Source organism: Macrosteles quadrilineatus, unplaced genomic scaffold (genome assembly GCF_028750875.1).
Source record: "Macrosteles quadrilineatus isolate MER2022 unplaced genomic scaffold, UCM_ALF_1.0 Scaffold_6__1_contigs__length_79288215, whole genome shotgun sequence".
NCBI classification, from domain to species: Eukaryota; Metazoa; Arthropoda; class Insecta; order Hemiptera; family Cicadellidae; genus Macrosteles; species Macrosteles quadrilineatus.
In genome coordinates this window covers 23653028-23673624 of record NW_026542599.1, presented here as the reverse complement: position 1 = coordinate 23673624, position 20597 = coordinate 23653028, and the positions used below count along the sequence as shown (strand labels likewise).

Sequence of the window (20597 nt, the reverse complement as noted above, 5' to 3'; positions counted from 1 at the left end):
ATAAGATAAATTTCCACACAAGCAGTGGGCGCTACTCAATCGTTTTCACACTGAGTGGAGGTTGAAATGGGGTAACATACTTCTTGTAGTAAAATAATTATGTCTTTCTTTATTCTTTTTTATTAGCTAGGGTTTCTCTGGAGCATCAGATAAAAAATAAACGGTATCAGCATTCTGACACATACTTTCTCCCATAAGTTTGTCAACAACCTTTATCATGTGTAAGCGGTGAGAGTAAATATACGGAAATGGGATTTGTACAATTTTGTTCAGAACTTAAAGGAATATAACATGTTAAATTTTTATCAAAATCGTTCGGACCTTTTTTGGGAAAATCAGATTTTTCTGTTATTTAATGGGGGTTTTATGGGAAAATGACATAATTTACAATAACTTTTGAACCGTAATTTTTACAGAAATGGGATTTGTACAATTTTGTTCAGAATTTAAAGGAATATAACATGCTAAATTTTGATCAAAATTGTTCGGGCCATTTTTGGGAAAATCCGATTTTTCTGTTATTTAATGGGGGTTTTTGACGACTTGAACTATCTCTGATGGCTGAAGAAGCCATCCGACACATATACAATGTCCACCTTGAATTACTAGGAGTGTTCTGCTAACTAATGCAGTGCTCTAGGTTTCTACGAAGCACCAGCTACAATCCCAACTGATAGCATATTCCAGACCAGTAGTCATCATTTGCACTACCAGTTGCAGCTCCATTGCCTTCCTAAGTCTTCTATCAACCGCATTCCTCTCCTTGTTCAAGTTCACTGACTTCGGCATCTTTTTCGTCTCCGTCCTTATCCAACTCCGCTCCATTCTTGCTTGTATGTGAAGTTTACGAGCTATTTTTAGCCACCGTGTACTTGTTGTTATTTTAATCTATGGAGGTCTGTTGTAGATAATATTTTTACGATAAGACAATAAAGCTTTATTTTACATCCTTTTACAGTGCAATCTTACGTCAATCAATTATACTCCTGCATTACAGTTATAGGTTATTAGGTTATTGAACCCCTTTATGAAGCAACTCATAGAAAGTTCATTTTTGGCGGGGTGAGTTTATGTTTAAGGGAATAGAGAGGATATTTTCAATTACGATTAGTAACGTGTTGTTATTTTAAGACTGTAGGTGGGAAAGTGTCTAAACCATTACAAGAAAGGTACTCGTCATGTTTGAGCACTTTCCCACCTGAGGACGGGGTCAGATTCTAATTCCCGAAACGTCGAAAACACCCCTTTTAAACAAATCGTGATGGAAATGTCCAGAAACGTCCCTTATACAACACATCGTAGGAATTTATGACAGCAAAACAAACTAAATCACCTTTGACTACGATCAAATCTGCTTGGAAACTATGTACACTTTTTTAATACAATTTTGACCCAGTTAGGGGTTGATAGGCCCGGCGCCACCCCCTGTTGGTTTTTGTGTCACCCACGGCTAAGAGCAAACTGTAGATCGGCCAGATAGGCGGTGCTTCGGTGCTAACTGAACAATGACCACTATGAAGAACGATCCTCTTCTAGGAATAACTCAGGCTTGAAAACGACGTCGGACAAAGAAACTCAATCATGTCTAATGAATAGTTTGTGGAGCTCCCATGAGTGTGTGAAAATGTTTCAGATCAAGTAGTTTTTTGTACACTGATTTCAACAAGATTTGTGTTTTAGATCCATGTTTAGGTCCAATCTAGAATAAAAAGGTGACGCAGAAATTGTAGCTACATGGTTGAATTAGTTTCAAAGGTTTATAAATCTTTATTATTTTCACTCATTTATACTTTGACCCATATTTATGTATTCCGATTGATTGATATTTACGTTTTATTGAATTTGGACATGTTTGAAAACTGCAATCAATAGTGTTTTGTCTACAGCCTCACATTCTGTTTCGGCGCATCGGACCTTGCACAAAGGGTAGGTTTAGTGGTGCAATAAACGCACTGGCCGGAGTCAAGGTTAATTTTTATGGATTGTTAAAACGTCAAATCGGGTTTGGTGTTGAGACTACGGAGGTGATTGTAGCAAAGCACGTTCGTGAATTGTGGTTGTTTTATTGTGAAGTCTGTGATTATCGACTGTAGAACTGAACATTCATGTAGAACTGATTGTGGTTTTTTGTAATTGCATTCTTGGGGATTTCAACTATTAATCAGTGACAATATGCCAATTTTGGCATTTGTTAATATGTGTAGTGTTGTTTCATGTAAGGATTGTGTATGACGGTTTATTCATATTATTTGCCTCATGGATGGCGAATAGATAAACAATTTAAAATATGATACTTGTTAAATTTTATTTTCGTGTATCCCTATATTTTCTTAAGACCATAGACTTAGTATTTATTTGTAATTTGTTTGTGGATTGAAAATCGATACAAAATAAATTGCAGGTCATCACTCCTTATATCGTTCTCCGATGAATTTAGTTTCAATGCTTGCTTCTTGAAATCTTCAATCTTCACTGTTGAAAATTGTTTCATTGTCAGCGAATACGGAAGATGTTACAATGAGGCAATTTAAGCCTTGAAACTAGCGTTTTGTTAAAACAAAGCTGTGTTGAGTTGACTATATGACAGCTTTCACTGACTAAAATCACCTGATTCTTTAGAAAAGTCCGTTTATAAAAAGCTCAATGACTAAGTACAGCTGGGTCAAGTTGGGAATTATTAAAGTCTTCTGACATTTCTCAGCATCGAATCGGTGGACATTACTGACATTCTGATTACAGTAGCCTACTGGTCTGTTCACAAAATGTAGGCTTTTTAAGGGGGGGGTTTTCAGGACCACCCTAACACTTTTTAGCCTAATGTGTATATCAGCTGTTGTTTACTTACGGTGCAGTGGAGGGGATGGAATCGTTTCCCCCCAAACCGCCTAAATTTTGTGAACGGATTAGGCGAGCACTGCATTTACTGAGCAACCTAACTACAGTATTTTTTTGCTGACAAGATAATTTAATGTGTAGCGTTGAGACTTTTCATAGTGTTGATTTTAATTCACGGAAGATATAATTCTACCTACGCTTGTGTAGATAAATAATTCAATATTAAGCCGCACTTGGGCTCATAGCAAGTGGCTTGCGTATAAGGCGCACCTAACCCGCTAGTGCGCATTAACGCATTACGCATGGCGAATTACAACGCGGCCTGTTGACTAGTCTAGAATGCGCTAGTGCGTCGGATGCACCTAGACAATAGACATGCACTGGCTGCCCCACCTACTGCGCACGTTTAGAGAATGTGGGATTTGTATGAAATTCTATTGCTTGACATAGTTTTTGAATCAGGTCAAAAAGACGAGGGGTTTTTGCTAATTGTAAACCTCAACGCTTAATTAGATTTTGGTCAGATAGGAGACTGGGGTAACGGTTAGCTGGTCCCGTAATCCGAGGGTCGAAAAAGGTTGGGGCAATAAAACGACTCCACTGGTCCCAAGAGGTCCAGGTAGTTTTGGGGCGGCTAATCCATAGGGGCAATGAGGCATGAAGCATGATGTAAACAAACAATAAATACTTGCAGTCCTGTCCTCGGCAATGAATGGTGCGAATTTTTGAATTCCCTCGCCAGGTCATCATCACATCGCGAAGCTCTAAACAATGCATCACTTCACTCTACACGTCAACAACAGCAAATACTTGCAGCGCTCTCTGTATCAAAGAATGTTGCGAATTTGGGATTTTGAAGCACTCACCTACCATAAGGGGAAGTTGATAAATATACCTTTAAACATCTATGAGAGAAGTAAACAAAATGGAGTACAAGAGGTAGTACTGTAATAAGCAAAGTTAGTAGGGATATTTATGTTCAAAATCAAATGTTAAGAGGAGAGAAGGAACGTGGAGGAAAAAGAAGACTGTAGCAATGAAATACTTCATCGACAAAAAGCTAGAATCTCTTTCAACAGGGGAGATCGACCTGGTCACTTTTAGCGAATTTCCCCTATAGGGAATAAGCTATTACCGTAGTACTCATGGTGAGACCTAGACCCGGGGCCGATTTATTTTTTTCGTTTTGAGGTCCCTAGAGGCAAAAAACACCATCCGTTAAAATTCATATATAACACCACACCGCGCGATAACTCGAGCAAAAATGTTCCGATTTTGATGAAATTTGGTACAAACGTGTAAACTTATGTTTATTCGAATGAGTTCGCGAACCATCATGATCGGACTATGGGAACAGGGGTTTATGGGGGGGTTTATGGTGTTTTCCCATTTTTGACCCTAAAAACTTAAAATTTAGCAATTTCTTTTCAAACCATTTTGTAGAGCTTAAAAAAACTATTTAGTATATTAAAGAGTTATTATGCGCCTAATTGGTACGGAGAAAACTCCAAAAATCTGTTAGGCCTATTTTAAAATTTCCATGTTATTCTTACGGAGAATAAGTTAACTGTTGTAGTTTGCTTGTTTATGAACATATTTTGATCAAATTTGGAAAATGCATTAATTTTATACTAAACTATTAAATTTTACAAAAAAAACACATTGTTACCCTCCCTGTTGCAGCAAACCTAAGTAGGCATACTCGTTAAACTAATGTTATTTAAATAGGGAATAAATGTGACTTTTTTAAGGATAGGCCTACATTTTAGTGTAAAACCAATCAGGCAAATGGAAATTCGCTTAGTCTGTGCAGGTTTGCTGCGGCGGGGGTATTTTAAAATGTGTATCAAACGTTTCCTTACCCAGGGAGGTTTAGTCGAGGGGAATAGAGTCTGTAAATATAGTTTTTAGTCATTTGTAATATGGTAGTTTGTTTGTAAAATCTTTGTAAGCATTCAGTTTGTCGTATTTTTCGTATATTTTATGAGTTTTTGTTTTGTTATCAATTTGTAAATATATCTTTTCCGCAATTTAATTTCATATATCATCGTATTTGATCTGGTTTTTGATCAATGTTTATGTCAATTTTTGTGACATATGTTTTTAAATGTACTTAATAATTATTAAATCGTAAATATTCATCTTTTAGCTGTGTGCCCGTTTTACGCACGGGGATCTAATAGTGGTCAGTTAAACCTTCCTATATAAAGAACAGCAGTTGGTTTGCATATTTTCAAATATGCTGGCCAAACTATTATATATAAACAAATACAGTACCCGACAGTTTCAAGTAAAAAAAAAATGCGTAATACAGTAGAACTATAAGGGGTACACTTCCATATCTGTTGGCACAAATAACCAAATGAGTAATACTGATTATTCGATTGTTTAATTCGATATATCGTTTGGTTAGTTAGGTTAGGTTAACCTTACCTAACTAACCATTTAGTTAAAATACTATACCTCAACCTCGCTATTAAACATTCAGGTTGGAAATTTCACTATCAAAGGTGTTCTTGTCCTGTCCGTACGGAACACTGAGTAATATAATATGCGCTACCAACTTATGAATAATTGTTTAGGCCTACGAACCCAAGAGATGGGCGATTGGTCTATTGGGTGTATGGTCCACCGAGCAGCACATAGCGTTGAGAAGACACATTGGAAAAGCGATTTGAGCATAATCCGTAAACCTCTGTTACAATCACCCACTGCAGTTGTCACTTTACACTTTACACAACCACCATTGAAGTGCCGTCAATGAGTTGAAACCTTTTATGTAAGCTATTGGTAACGCTTAATGTAAAAAATGTAAGTTTCCCAGCCATTTAAACCGCTGATCCAAGGTCTTTTTCCCGGTTATCAAAACTCAAGAAAATTTTTATACACAAAGAATCTCTATTTTCAATTACGGTTACCCCACAAATTATTGAACTTGCAATAAATTAAATCCGTTATGTAAGGAAAAACTGTTTTAATCCAACTTGGTTTGGATTTGCTTTTGAAACGTGATCGGAAATGATTGTGGTATTTGTAAATAACACTCAATGTAAACATATCAGTGACATCTAGGGAAAAATAATCTTGATCCGAACAGCTGTTCGCTATTTCATAGATGATTATGTGATAAAAATTGGGAGAAAACTTGACAAAAATCGCACAAAATTGGGTTTTTTAACGTCCGTAAGTTTATTTAAAAAGTAGTGAGGCCATATTTTAATAGCTAAAGACACTCTCGCCAATCCAGTGAATACATAAAAATGATTTGGAACTTGATAGGTACTCTCGTTTTTCAGGAGAAGGGCGCGTAAATGGCTCTTGGGCCGTGACAGACGGAAGACAGGCAGAAAAATTGAGATGAGACTTGTTTCGGCTTCTTTAATGTATAAAACGTAAAAATAACCTAAAAATTTATGATTCTGAGCAATGTACGTACAAAACTCTAGTTTTATTTATATAGATTGTTTTAAACACATGTCTTTGTATATTTTTTCAGTTCTTTTCTTAACGCATTTGTATTTTATAATAAATATTTTCAGCATGAAATAATCGAAAATTATTCACAACACTGTGAATTAGTATCCTTAGGAATTAAAACCAAATGAATTCTATAACATGCCATATTACTGATACTCATTCGCTGAATCACCATTTAGACACTTGAAAGTATATAAACATTAATGCTGTACTTTTTAATGTTACTGGTAACACTATCTAAATCTATCAAACACTCTCCAAACATGTGTTTTTAGAGACAACGAAGCACCTCAGGCCCCTTCCTCCTACTGATGAATGGGCATTGATAGCTATACAGACACTAGCCGTAATCCTGTTAGACAAATTACAAAGGGGCTGCCGACGGGACCAGTGGAAGTGCGGATTAAGAGACCTTACTTGAGACTGGGACCAGTAGAAGTAGGGTACCTGGCTCACGGGACCAGTTGAGTCTGCCCCGGAGACTGATTCGCGTAAGCCCGAGTCTGTACTTTAACATGTCAACCTTTTCTACCTGGCTGAAATATCCGTCTAATGTGGGGTTTAAGACCTTTTGAATACAGTTAAGAATATTGTTAAGTTTGTGCAAAAAGTTTACATGCTTGAAGCTATACATTATGCAATTTATATATTTTAAAAGAAATTTTTACCAGGGTGTCGTTATAGGGGTTCTTTTTCCAAATCTGTTTTCTTTGTCTCTAATGAAGTATACCTTTTGTAAATGTCGTGTTTAATACCTCTTTGTTTAGCTTCAAAATTATTTTGTCTAATTCAACACATTATCGATTTACTTTAGTACATCGTTGTTTAATTTACGACTACAGTACTCTCCTCAACGTCGAGAGGCCTACCTTTGTATCACTATGTCGAGCTACCTCTAGCATTACCTTATTTTGATTATCTGTGGCGAATTTTTGTGCAGCTTTAGCTGCTATAGTAGTAGGCCTATCTTGTTTATTTTTGACACTTCGTGGACTCTTTGTGTGTCTTGTGTACGCGAACTAGTGAACCCCAGGTTGTTGTAAGGAAGGGGAAGATATGTTATTAGTTTCCATTTCATGGAATAATCAAGTATCACTTTGCAGTGTGGGGCTTGATTGCTAGAGAACGTGGGATGAAAGTAAAGTGTGTATCGTGTTATGTGGTGGTTCTCCTAACTTGCACACCACCACCCAACTCACTCGACAGGATTTTTGAGAAGTTCTATGACCAGTTTAGGCATATGTAGATGCACAATTGCAGTGAAAAGAGGACATCTTTGTTGCGCTAAGTTCCTATAAGATAAATTGTCTTTTTCGCTTGTGTTTATCATATGAGAAACTGTCGTTTTTGACCTAGGTTTCTCATACATATATTCACTGTTTTGCCTAAATTTCTTACCATTGTGTAATCGTTTCTTACAATACTTAGAAAACATTTTGACATTAGAGCTATGAGGCCACACGTGAATAGCGTTTGGAAAAACGTAAATAATTAGGAAAGCGACACTTCAAAAGCGTATTTACTTGCTGGTAATAGTTAATGAGATTGTTAATCTCACGGACAACAAAGAAAAAGATACCATACTTGTCCAGGTATCAGTGATAATATTTCACACTCAGTGTACATAAATATTAGTGTTTTGCCTAGCAGATCGCACTACAAAAAGGTACAACAGCTGGGTTCTGTGTTTGCATGCAGTCTGTGGCGTCGTTGTTTTGTTGTTGTCCCGTGTTGGCCGTGTAATTACCCGCGTTATTCCTCAGGGTTCCCGCCAAAGACGCCGCCTCCGACGTTTAATTGCCCCCACGTATGATTTATCGGCCTCAGGTCACGACTGATTCTTCTTCTTTTCCCCTCCTCCCCTTCGTCTTGTATTCCCCTACCCCAAACTTGTCATCGCCATGACACTAATCAGTGTCCGGTACATTGCTTCGAAAACATGTGAATGACCAGTCATTGCCCCTAAAGGTACTACTCTGAACCTGAACAAATATGGGGCTTTTTTTCCCAAAAGTCCAAGGAAGATTGTTTTGATAGTTCACGAGTTATGCAAAACTCACAAAGGATGCCTCTTTTAGATTTTTTTTTCAACTGTTCTGAAATAAATGTTTTTCACCTGAAAGAAACCTTCGAAAAGGACGTGTAAATTTCCTAGGGTCACTACGGGAATTATTCTTGCAATAATTACTGTGCCCCCAATCTATTGAGGAACACGTTCTGGTTATGAAGACTTCGTCGGTTTATTCCATTGTCTATGGTCGGAGCTTCTAAAACAAGCCTTTTAGATTCGCTGCGGTTTGCGCCACCGGTCCGTTGTTTAGACAGAAAGAGTAGGCCTAGCTTATGACAAACATAACTATACACAATGTTTTTTGTAGACATTGCCGTATTGCTGGTTTTTTAGGTAGTGTTCACGAGTATGGTTCCAGATTTCCAATATTTTCTGGAATGAAACATTTGGTTTCTGTGACATTGTCTGATTTACCGAGGAATTATAGCGTTCTCATTCAGACATGTAGACTAATTAATTTTACACAACTATCCTTGGTCACATTCTGTGAGCGCAACTCTACGGACCCGGCGAGACTATGACAAGCAGGTTAGCAGCGTCTGCTACAGTGCGAGTGCCTACATCCGGTGTCCTAGGCTGTTGTAGGCACCTGGGCGACGTATGACGGATGTTCTCGCATCTCCCGCACATCGTAATGCTGATGACTCACGTGTTTCATATTCCTCCAACAGTGGCTGTACGCGGACACAATATCTTACCCATCTGCCACTAATCAACGGATGCCACAGTCTGCGGTCCATCCTCTGGCAATGTTCTCCCAAATCTGTCGTGGATGAATAGTGTTGAAAATGTCCTCAGTTTTGCTGTAGGGTGTTAGTTCTACAGCTTAAACGGTTGGGGAACGAGCTGGTTTAGAGATAGGGTGTGGGGATTGGATTCTCGAGGTACCGGGTTCGAATCTCACCAATCACCAATGGAATGTGTTGGGGCCCTCTAGGCCTAGCTTGACGTAATGTGTAAAAAGGTTCCGGAATAGAGTTTAGCGTGTTCTTCAAGGTTCATTATAAGGTGTGATTCTGATTAGGGTGTACCGTTTTTAACACAAGATTAATTCATTTTTGTTATAGCTGAATATACATGGCGAATCTCGTAAGGTGTCCACTATTGATTTTAGACAAAAAGTTGGTCCTACAATGATGGAATCGAATTTCCCTCACTAAACAAACCTCAAGGAATAGCGTAAATATATTTAAATGTTTAAATGCAAGATGTACAAAAACCAGAGGTTCACTGGTTCGAATCTTACAAATCTTTAATACACATATGTTAAATTATATATGATTATAAATCTCTTGTAAATACACAAACATGCTGATGGCATCAGAATTTGAGTATTTTTATTCGTTTTAAAATGGCAGCTCTTTATTTGAAAAATGTTGTCCTACATTTTGAATAGGTACCCTTTATTTTTCTTACAATGCAGATCTCTTCATAAAACATTTAAAATATTCTTACGTTATTCCCTGAGGTTGTTTTAGTGTGCAAATATTTCATTTCATGACTCTAGGAAACTGTTTTCTCAGTCTAAATATCTTTTTCTTGGATGTTCTTAATGTATAGGTACAATTCTTCTTTATTTTTATTATTTATAGGTCATGTTAAACGCACTCAAATTGCGTAGAAGTCTCAGCGTGATTGATTTGTCTCTAGTAAATCTCGAACACCTTTTAAGTTTGATTAGCTTAAAATCAGTTTTGTTTGCAGCCATCGCTGTGGACTGACCAATGAAGATTTGAACCGCAGATGGAGTAACCCTAGTCCAGTGCTGCACCCTGTCATATACCACACCAAGGTAAGCTTAATATGAGGGCTGCATGCTACAGTTTCAATAATATAAGAGATAATATCTTTCTGTCATTTCGCATAATACTAGAAAAACTTAGTTTTGCTATAATATTTTATCGGCAGGGCTATTGATCAATTGATGAAATAACTAAGCTGAACTCTGTTGATGAGGATGTAGGCCTTAGGCATGTGCCAAAGGTGCGGGCCCCTCACCTCTGGGGGCCCCACGCTTAGGACTTAAACACACAAAAAAATACCAATTAAAAGTATTTGCAAATTTTGTATCTGAATAATCTCCAATAATCACTGCTTCTTCTAATTTTCTGTTATTGTATCAAGTAAAAAATTGAAAACACTGAATGAGCATGATCAAGATTATTGCATTACTCATGGGAGTCCATGCAAATTGTAAAAATCATTACCATCATCATCATCATCATTACCATTGTTGCTGCAATTGTGAAAGATGATAATGGATGCTGCATTTATCTCGGAAATCTATAATCCTAAGAGCATTAGCAACAATAATTAATGGTGATTGGTGGGGGGGGGGGGGGGAGAACTTTGAAGTAGTAAAGGGGGCCCAGCTCTGAATGTTTGCACAGGACCCCGCACTACCTAAGACTGCCTCTGGTTAGAGGTAAAATAATTATGACAAATGTAATAAAAGACCCGCTAAAGTTGTTAATTGTTTTTATTACATTTCAATTATAGAAAATGTTTCTGGCAACTACTCATGAAAACATTTGGGCCTAATTGATAGAAGACGTTTGTTGTTTTTAATTAGGACAAGGATTATATATATGGTGTTGCAAACAAAATTTGTTCATTATCCTCCTTTGGCTTTGATAATATGCGTAGTTACTTTTTGACAAAGAAATATAAATATCCAAACTGGTAGCTAGTAAAACTAAAAAGTATTGTTGAAATCCACTATACTACAACACCAAATCTGGAACTGTTTTCAGGGCCTGATAGATTACAGTGTAAAAGTCCTGAAGAAAGTTCCGTACGTGTTCTGTGACATCCACGGCCACTCGAGGCGTAAGAATGTGTTCCTCTACGGCTGCAGCAACCAGGAGTCGTGGTTATATCAGGACAGGGCCAAGCCTGATCAGCCCCTAGACTATCTGGTGAGTTTTACTATTCATTGTGAATCTATTCACGTTCTCAAACAATGTCTGCAATCAGTATTATGTAAGTATTATTCACTGAATAATACTTAAAATTTTACATAAAATTGAGTTCTACCAGGTAATTTAGCATCTGTGAGACTACTTGACACTAAAACTGTCAATGAAATGAATTTGATAGCCAAGATATCTTAAATTAAATAAGTCATAGTCGTTATTGGTATGAGAGTGTTGTTTGTCCTGTAGAACTTTTGACTATTGATGAACTAGAACTGTAACCCACTATACAGAACATATTCCCAGGTTAGAATCATACAAAATCTGACCTCAGCAGATTCATGAAGATGATGAATCTATGAGGGAATATGTTTAGCCAATGGATTTACATATCGGTACATTAACTTCAAACATTAAGAAGAGTAAAAGTTTCCTTCATAATCCTCTGGAGCTGTGTTTTGCAGGTTCTGCCAAACATAATGCAGAACTACTGTGCTGGATTCTCCCTTCCTCTGTGCAAGTTTGGTTTTGAGAGGCACAAGGAGGCGACTGCTCGGGTCTCGGTGTGGCGCGAGTTTGGAGTCAAACGCAGCTATACCATGGAATGCAGCTTCTGCGGATGGGACATCGGCATTTACAAGGTTCGTAAACATTCAAAACTCTTAACTATCCGTAACATTACCATAACTGTAGGATAGAGTTTGCAGTATTCACACTGTTCTACAAATACAATAAACTTGGAGTGTTTTCTGTTGGAAGATAGCCGATGATGTAGAAGCAACAAGTGTATGGGTTTTGTATGACATGAAAGCATGCTTCACTGTGATGTGCTGTAAAAATAGAACTACTAAATCTCAAAAGCAATCAACTAACTTTCTAAATTCATGTAATTCTTTGTAATTCTTTTCATACAATAATTTTTATGATATTCTTTTTTGAACCATTGACTATTGGATCAAGGCCCCACTAGTAAAATAGGCCAGTATGCAGGATCCTTGACGTCATACTTGTGGATAGATTCACTGCCATATCCTATATTTTTTAGGTAAATAAGCTTGCTGTTTGTCAGATTCTTTTTAACGGCAAGATTTTTGTACAATTATCCACCACTTTGACGTAGTGTTGCGCTGCAGCATGGCCTGTTTTTTAGTGGGGCCTTGATTGAATACTGTAGTAGACGTTACATCCATATGGACCAGCAGCTAACATAGTTGTGTGAGGCAGTCGAGGAATGTGCTAGTACTGTATCTAAAGTTCTATTTTATATATCTTTATTATTTTTTGTTACTCACATAGTTGATGGGTCACAACAGTTGCTATAGCTCACAATCGGTCGTTCCATCACATTGACTTGGTAAAAAAGTTGGTGTATTTGACATAAGTCAGTAGCTTACATCAACACAATATGCCGGTGGCTCATATCAACTAGGACGATTTTGATTAAACACTGGAATGAAATTTCTTGTTGTCTAAATAGTCAAAGGTTATACCTAACTATTCTGAAATCGTCTGTTTTGTAGACATGATTTTTACAGCTGTGTTACTGACTGACTGCTGTCTATTTAGACATTGTTGATTTAAGCCTAGTAAGTAACCAGTAATATTGAAATATTGATTTTACTATAAAAATCACAGCCTCTTCGCTGGATTAGATTCATTTTGTTTAGTGGGCGAGCACTGTAACGAAAGTTTTGTTGTATCTGACAAAAACCCAATTTTAATCTGAAAAATGTAAATGAATTTCACAGGGTAACCACCTGAACACCTCTCATCTGAAGGAGGTTGGCAGCAGTTTGTGTGGAGCTATAGCAAGTCTGAGAGAAGAAACCAGCTGGAGACAACAGTCTGCTCAGAACTCGAGTGTAGACACTACGTGAGTAAAGAGAAAATACAAATACAATCAAAATTTATCAATAAAACCATATGAGAAGCAATAGTTTACTATACACTCAAAATTAGTTGAGCGATTTGCTATTGACATCAATTTATAATTTTTTTCTTATTTATTTGGTATGTTGTTGAAGTATTGGGTCTTGAATACTACCACAGAGAGTGCCACAGATAGTATTCATACTAGTACAGAGAAAACTTGCTAATGAAACGACCATGCGCTTTTAGCTGTGGTATGTTGTGCCGAAAATCTATAAGCTCTACTTATGACAAGCAAGAAAGAGCACGAATGGCGAGCATTGTGCGAAAATTAGGGTCATCGGAAGACTGCCCCCCGGACAACTACCCCCCAAGCAGGTTCCTACGTCATGCTGATTTCAGAGATCGAGGGGGTAGTTTTCCAGTCACAGACACTCAAGTTTTGTTGTCATACTGTTTTAAACTAAACTAACCTAACCAACCAAACTTGCTGTAACATTTCAAAATTCTAAATGATATTCCCCACATGCCTTTTCTGTTATCTAACGGAATTAATCGATTAAAAATTACAATTACATAGCATCACATTTTGCTAGGGGGGTAGTATTCCAGTCGCGGACATGGCTAGGATATTGGTTAGTTTACAGATTTCGTGACGTCACGTTTCACCTGGGGGGTGGTTTTCCTTTCCGGAGGGTAGTATTCCGCATCCCCGAAAATTCCTAGGGCACAGGATCTTCCTCCACCGTGAGCATTGTAGTACATGAGGGCGAGAGGGGCAGTGTTGGACTTTGCCCTAGAATCCAGCACTAGTGCTAGACACTAATTAAGTGCACCATTGAATGTTTCCTCTGTACCTTACTACTCTGTGGAAAAAAATGTGGCAGACCATGAAAGAAGTTGGTAAAAATTTTGTCGATTAGGATGTTATGTCGTAAGCGTAGTGTGAGAGATTGAAATCATCTCCCACTCATCCGTTAATCTGAATACGTACATTTAATGAGATCTAACAGCAGTTTTGAGGTATTATTCATTGTGACCTTTGGTTGGAATATATTATTGACAAAATAAAATATTTACCTTATCTAACCACAGTTGTTGGTATGACGACTAGTTTCGTTCCTGAGAACTTCATCAGGTCGTTTTGTATGCAACCACATAATTAATATATTAATAAATTGTCGTATGCCAATAGATTCTTTAAAAAATTTTCAAAATCGCAATAGTAAAATACCTAAAAGATCACTACTATCCATCATTATCCAGTTATGCCGAATTATAACTGGATTTATCCAGTTATCCAGTGTTAATATCGGAATCACACAACTCTACACCTATTGATAAGAACAGAACCTTGATGGATAAGAACTTATTTGGTAATGGTTGAAGTGTTACCAAAAGGTTTTAAGCTTGATGTTAAAGAAGAATTTACTATTTACAAATCTAAAATATTCGACCCATGTAAATGATCAGACTTCTTTTTAGTCAAATATTATATTTGATATATTGAAAAGTTACAAATCAAAGAAGCATAAAATAAGAAGAGCAAACAAACTGAAAGACAGGTGGCACTGGAGAGAAGAAGAAACATCATGATTCAGTCAGTTTTATTTAGTCAGTGGCAGTGATAGACTGTGCTGGCCAGCCTTTACAGCTTTAATCAGTTTTATAAACTTGTATTCCATTTAAACTATTTACAAACATGATAAGTTTCAATTATTGTGACGGAAACAGCTTTTTTTCAAATGATCTATTGCTATGCCACAATGTATTAATACATTGATGATGTGGTTGCATACAAAATTACCTGATAAAGTTCTAAGGAACAAAACTAATCGTCATACCAGCAACTGTGGTTGGGTAAGGAATCGTTTTATTTTATCAATTTTGAGGTGTTTGCACAAAATAGCAAAATCGATGGTTGTGGAGAATTGTTCTAATGTTAATTCCGCTCGCCACTCTAACAATTCAGTTCATAAAAAGAATTAGTGAATTTTAGCCTGTAAAATTATAAAATATTAACAAGCAAGATTATGTTGCAACATTAAAACATGTTACAGGTTGTCCTTAGGGACGGAGGCCAGTCAGATTTCTCTGCCTGAAGCTGGTGAAAACTCCGACTCTAGTTCTGAGAGCAACGATGAGGACGAAGTCTCCTAATCTAACTTTGGACATTTCCACGCTGTCAATTGTTTTAAGCTTTTTTGCATTTGTAGAGCTATGTGTTTTCAATGTCAAGTTAGACAAATCTGTGTTTTTAATCTCAAAAACTGTGTTCATATTTCAGCCTTTGATTTTGGAATGATAAAAATTAATGTGTGAATAAATTTAATTTTGTTCTAGATTGAGTTTATTATGGTTGGCTTGGTTTTGAAAATTGTGGTTACTTTACGCTTCATATGTTTAAAATTAGACTGAATCTAAAATAATCTAGATGTTTGGTCTCTTTACTCTATCGTGATAGAAATGTTTTAACCATGGATTGTTTGTATTGTACCATATACTGGTATTTTGTTTGTATGTGGTATAAATTAAGTGTAGCACACAATTGTACATTTTAGGTCAAATCTCTAAATTGTGACTGTAACTACTCAATGTCATCGTTCGCTACTCAATTTTATTCCGTTCCGAGTTGGATACTCGAACAAAGGAATCACTAGTGGAAGGTTTGCTGTGGTTCCTACGTCTAGTTGAATTGTTGATCTCTTAGCTGATTGGCTTATGCCTAATTATGCTGTTTGCCTTATTTTGTTTTGATATTTTCAAATAAGCATTTTATGAGAGAAAACCCTAAACACTTAAAATGAATTGGTCCAACTCTCCAAATTTTCTTGTCAATGTTCTGAAAGTTCAACTTGTTATTCTAACAGCAAAGTCTGAGACCCTAACCTTTAAGTTAGCACTAGCGAAGTAACATTCAATTAACATTTTCTATTGAGAAAAATAAAGAAAAAATACTTTTTCTCTAAAAAAAATTTGCTATGCTGAATTGTTTATGTGGCTAAGGAAAGAGTAGGATTAACTTACATTACAAGAAGTTACGTTTCACAGCTTGGTTTCAGCTTATTTGTAATGGGCTCAATCTTAGCTAAGGAATACCTTTAAATTACTATAATTACCATAAATGCATTGAAATTACTCAGTATTTTGTTGTTGGATTGAAGTTGGTCTCACTGTAAAATAGCAGAGTCGTTTAAAACTTAATGTTGATTCTTGAAGGTATTTTTTACGTGTGTTTCAATTCGACGGTTAATAATATCCAGTAATCATTTATTGGGCCGGATTGTTAGAGACATGTAGAATACCGAATGTTACATCCCCATCGATGTCCATCAAACTATAAAGTTTTATACAATCGCAAGGAAGAGCCTAAATGGCAAGCATTGTGCGAAAATTCCTTCGTGCTAAGTAAACAAATTTATCCAAAGTAAAGTAATTTATTTATAAGCACTTTCTTATAAGGTGTTTTTAGCTGCAAGAGTTTTTGTTTGTCATGTCCTTTGTGATATTTAACGTGGATTTTTGTATGTATAAATAATTTATTAATTTGCTGCATTCTTTAGGAGTGATGCTTTTTAATTTATGTTTCTGCAAAGGTTCTGAGAATTTTTACATTGATCACTTTAACTGTACAGGGTAGAAAATACACTTACTGTCATCAGTATTAATGTAACCACCACATCTCAAGACAAAATGTTTTACCTGTCAAAGATTTAATTTTTGTGCATAAAGTGCTAAAATAACTTTTCACGGTAACTACCTACCTTGAAACAATTAGCTAATTTTAACATTATAAAAAACAGCAATTGTCACAAATGTTTGAAATTACCATATCAAAATTAAGTGATATGGACAAAAGAATAGAAGTTTTTTTTACAAATCAAAATATATCCATAATTGCATAACTGCCATTTAGGTATAGAATTTCTGTATTTTGATATTTTTAACGATTTATTGTATTTATCTTTGTAGCCTATTTGTTCATAAACCCGGTAACAATTTTATAATAATTAAGTAACATGTCTTTTACAATTTTAAAGTACATTTAAAATTTATAATATAACTTGTTTACTTATGCTTCTTGAAAACAATAGTATGTCCAATTCGTTATACTAACAATGGTTTTAGTTATTTTTAATAAACTAAAATATACAATATATTGTAAAATAAATTTGGATTATTTTCATTTACTTAGAAACAATAAGGTTGTGACTATCCGCTTGTTATTTGCTCATAGAATATAGACTTATCAGTATTGAAATAAATTCCTTTTTTCACAAGTTTGACTTTTTATCCTCAAAACCTGTTTTGTGTTTATTTAATCCCATAGTTATAATTCATGGAGAAAAAAAGGAAATTCTGTATACTGTATTGTGTTTTATGAGTCTTATGAGTTTTGACCATACTTTCTTCTAACAACACAAAACGTAGATTTTTTCCAAAAAAAGTTCCAATTTATGTCAGGGTATGCTGTGTTGATAAATCTCAATGTTGATTAGGAGGTTTATTACCAAAGAATATTACTCAGTTCAAGCCATGCAACATAACATATTAGCTCATCACTTGTCACCAGATGCAGCGATGATAAGATGTTACTAATCTGATTTGTAAAAGTCGTTAGTTATTGTTAAACAAGTTGGGTCATTGATGCTGTTAAGAAATTGTTTCTTAAAACAATAAGTTTTCAACTAGACGGGTAGTCGGTAGCAATAGATGAAGCAAACGATAAAAAATATTGTTATCAGTCGAATAATATTTTGCAGATGTTTTAGAAGAAAACAAAAAAAGAAAAGCTAATGGTAAGTCACTCACTGTGCACAATTAATTGTTAATACATATTTTAATTTGCAAGAACTTGTTAACAGTGTAACTAATAATAGATACAGTAGATCTAAATATATCTAGAATCTATTTAACACGTTGAGTGCTGATGATGGGAATTCCCGCTATTGCTTAACATTGAAATAAATGGAACTTATAACCTGGTAATGTTTAAACATGTGGACTGCACTAATAATGTTAAAAGTTATTCACAGCTGTTGAATTAATTGTTTTGTTATTTATAATTTCAAATCCATTGTTTATTAAATCGAGAAACTAAGTCCAAGATACCATTTACCATACACAATGCATGTAATATACTTAAAAAAATTATATTTCGTTAAAAGAATACAATGTATGATGTAGATAGTAAATGTTAACCTCTGGATTGCCAAATAATATTAAAATTGGTTTAAATATCTGTTATTAGGCAATACATGGAGCCATCATCAGTCAAGGACTTTTTTTATGAAGATTGTAACATTTAAAACACGGTACACATAAGAAGTATTTTGTTATGTTCTGTACTCAACTCTGCCGGGTTAGCATCATTCGTTTACTCAGTTACTAAATGTACCATGCACATCGTGTGTGTCTATTTTTTTTATTGATTACTTTTGTGTGTTTTAAATTTGACAATCTTCATGTGAAGATAATTCAAATGCTCTTTGCCGCCTGATGTGCCCTACATAGGACTGAAACTAGTTGCTTCTACAATGGAATGCATTTCCTAATAGCAGGTATTTAAACTATTTTTAATATCAATCACCAATATAATTTGATCCTGTATTAATATTATTTTACTTATTTGAAGCTAGCTGTGTATTTACAATTGTAAATTGTATTACAGTGACAAGAAAGACAGATAATGCTGGAGTATGTGAAATGGCCTGTTTTGGGATATTTAGCAATATACCTGGGGCTTGTCATAATCAGAAATCCCCACTTGAAATACTCCTCCAAGGATCTCTCATCTGCAAAAAGATCTTGCGACATCGACAGGAAAGTTGACATATCCGACAGCCGCCTCAGCAACTTTGACAGTGACAGCAGCGAGCGCAACTTGGACACCAGTGAGATGCTAACTGTGGACCGAGTGTTTCCTTTGACTAAAACGTTAAATCGAGCGATGGACAAAATATTTAGAAAACTCTCCTTGCTTGTGACCTTGGAAGATAAAAAAACACTCTCTCTAACAGACGAATACCTGAATTTAACTTATTTCGAAGACAGCAACAATGAAACCGAACACAAGGTGTTTGGAAGAAATGCATATGTGTCGCGGTTAGACTCCTTGAAGAGAGTCGGGAACGCTTTTATATCCGAGGATACAGACACGAAGATAGTTATCGTACAGAAACTTCAGTTTCAAGTGTTGAAGGAAAGCTATGACTTTTACAGTGAGGATTCATCGTACCTAGGAGGATGTTCGTTCACTTTCACCAACAACGCTTTTCAACTTGTGATAGAGTTGTCGACGAGCTATGACAACAGTGATTGTAGCGTTAAACGGGTCAACTTCAATTGTATATCTGATAAGTCTATGTCATTAACAGTGGAGGGGTTGAGTGGCACTGAAGGATTGTATCAGAAACTAAAAACTTTACTTTATGGACATTTTGTCGCAAAAGTACTTCCGGTGATTGAGAATGCATTGTTACCAAGCCTAATGACTCTTATTGACCAAGCTGATGTGTGTTCTTACTTTGATGCGAGAGATAAAGATTCTGTTGACAGATAACAAAATGTATGTGTAAAATGTCAAACATATTATTATAGTTTAGTTTTAATATTATAAACTTCCTTTGCTTAACCTTTAAGATCCTAAGGTAAACTTTTGAGCCCTGTGTATTTCTCTTTGATTTATATGATGTCCACAAAGGAAACCACCTGAACCTTTAATTTAGGTAGACCTCTCCTCTCTCACCAATTCTACCACAGACGGGTGAACTCATCATGAATTGAACACTAACCCTGACAGAGAAAGGGTTTGAATCCTAATCTACACTGCTGTTTCCTGGAAGACACAAAACCGTTGATGACACCAAAAATGATCTCCCACTAAAAATGGCCAACCTAAATCAAACTTCATTTGACGACCATATTACAGCACATGTCAGTTGATAGAATCAAGCAGTTTAGTTTAAGTTACTAAGGTCCCTTTACTCAAAGCCAGTTGCAGGCACGTTACCTGTCTCAGGTAATTTGAAATACACTAGGGGCAGGTAACGTGCCTTCCTACTGGCTGTGTGTAAACACGGCTTTATTGATGATTGTAACTTGTAAGTGAAAGAAAGTGTGGTTATGTTACTCTTGATGGCCATTGTATTGGTTATAGCTTTTTGGGAGTTTTCCCAATTCTGTAATTCCAGAATTTTTTTTCCGTGTGAGAGACCTTTTTTGACTAGTTGATAAACTGCTTTACAGCCTTTGACTCATAACCGCTGGGCCACGGTATATTATCACATATACTATGGTGTATTATTTATTAATATTATCACATATATAAAACCCTTTGGTGATTGGCAGGATTTGAACCAAGGACACCAAGACTGAAGCCCAGCTGTGACCACTAAACGACCCTAAGACTAGTACATTGTTTAAAGGAA

At 36.0% G+C, this 20597-nt stretch overlaps 2 protein-coding genes across 2 annotated transcripts in view; both read left to right on the top strand.

Moving 5' to 3' along the window:
• The window catches only part of LOC128997390 (cytosolic carboxypeptidase 1-like), an 88674-nt gene extending 73281 nt beyond the window's left edge, over positions 1–15393 (top strand). Inside the window, exons 21-25 of the mRNA XM_054423026.1 lie at positions 10088–10175; positions 11137–11301; positions 11763–11939; positions 13047–13171; positions 15228–15393. Of these exons, the coding sequence (XP_054279001.1) occupies positions 10088–10175; positions 11137–11301; positions 11763–11939; positions 13047–13171; positions 15228–15327 (655 nt within the window). The 3' untranslated portion in view covers positions 15328–15393. The remainder of the gene's footprint in view (positions 1–10087; positions 10176–11136; positions 11302–11762; positions 11940–13046; positions 13172–15227) is intronic.
• A 2356-nt stretch (positions 15394–17749) lies between these two features.
• Positions 17750–19838, top strand: LOC128997107 (uncharacterized). The gene is made up of 2 exons (XM_054422685.1): positions 17750–17966; positions 18839–19838. Exon 2 carries the CDS (start codon positions 18857–18859, stop codon positions 19727–19729), a length of 873 nt encoding a protein of 290 aa, XP_054278660.1. The 5' UTR covers positions 17750–17966; positions 18839–18856; the 3' UTR covers positions 19730–19838.
• Positions 19839–20597: the final 759 nt, after the last annotated feature.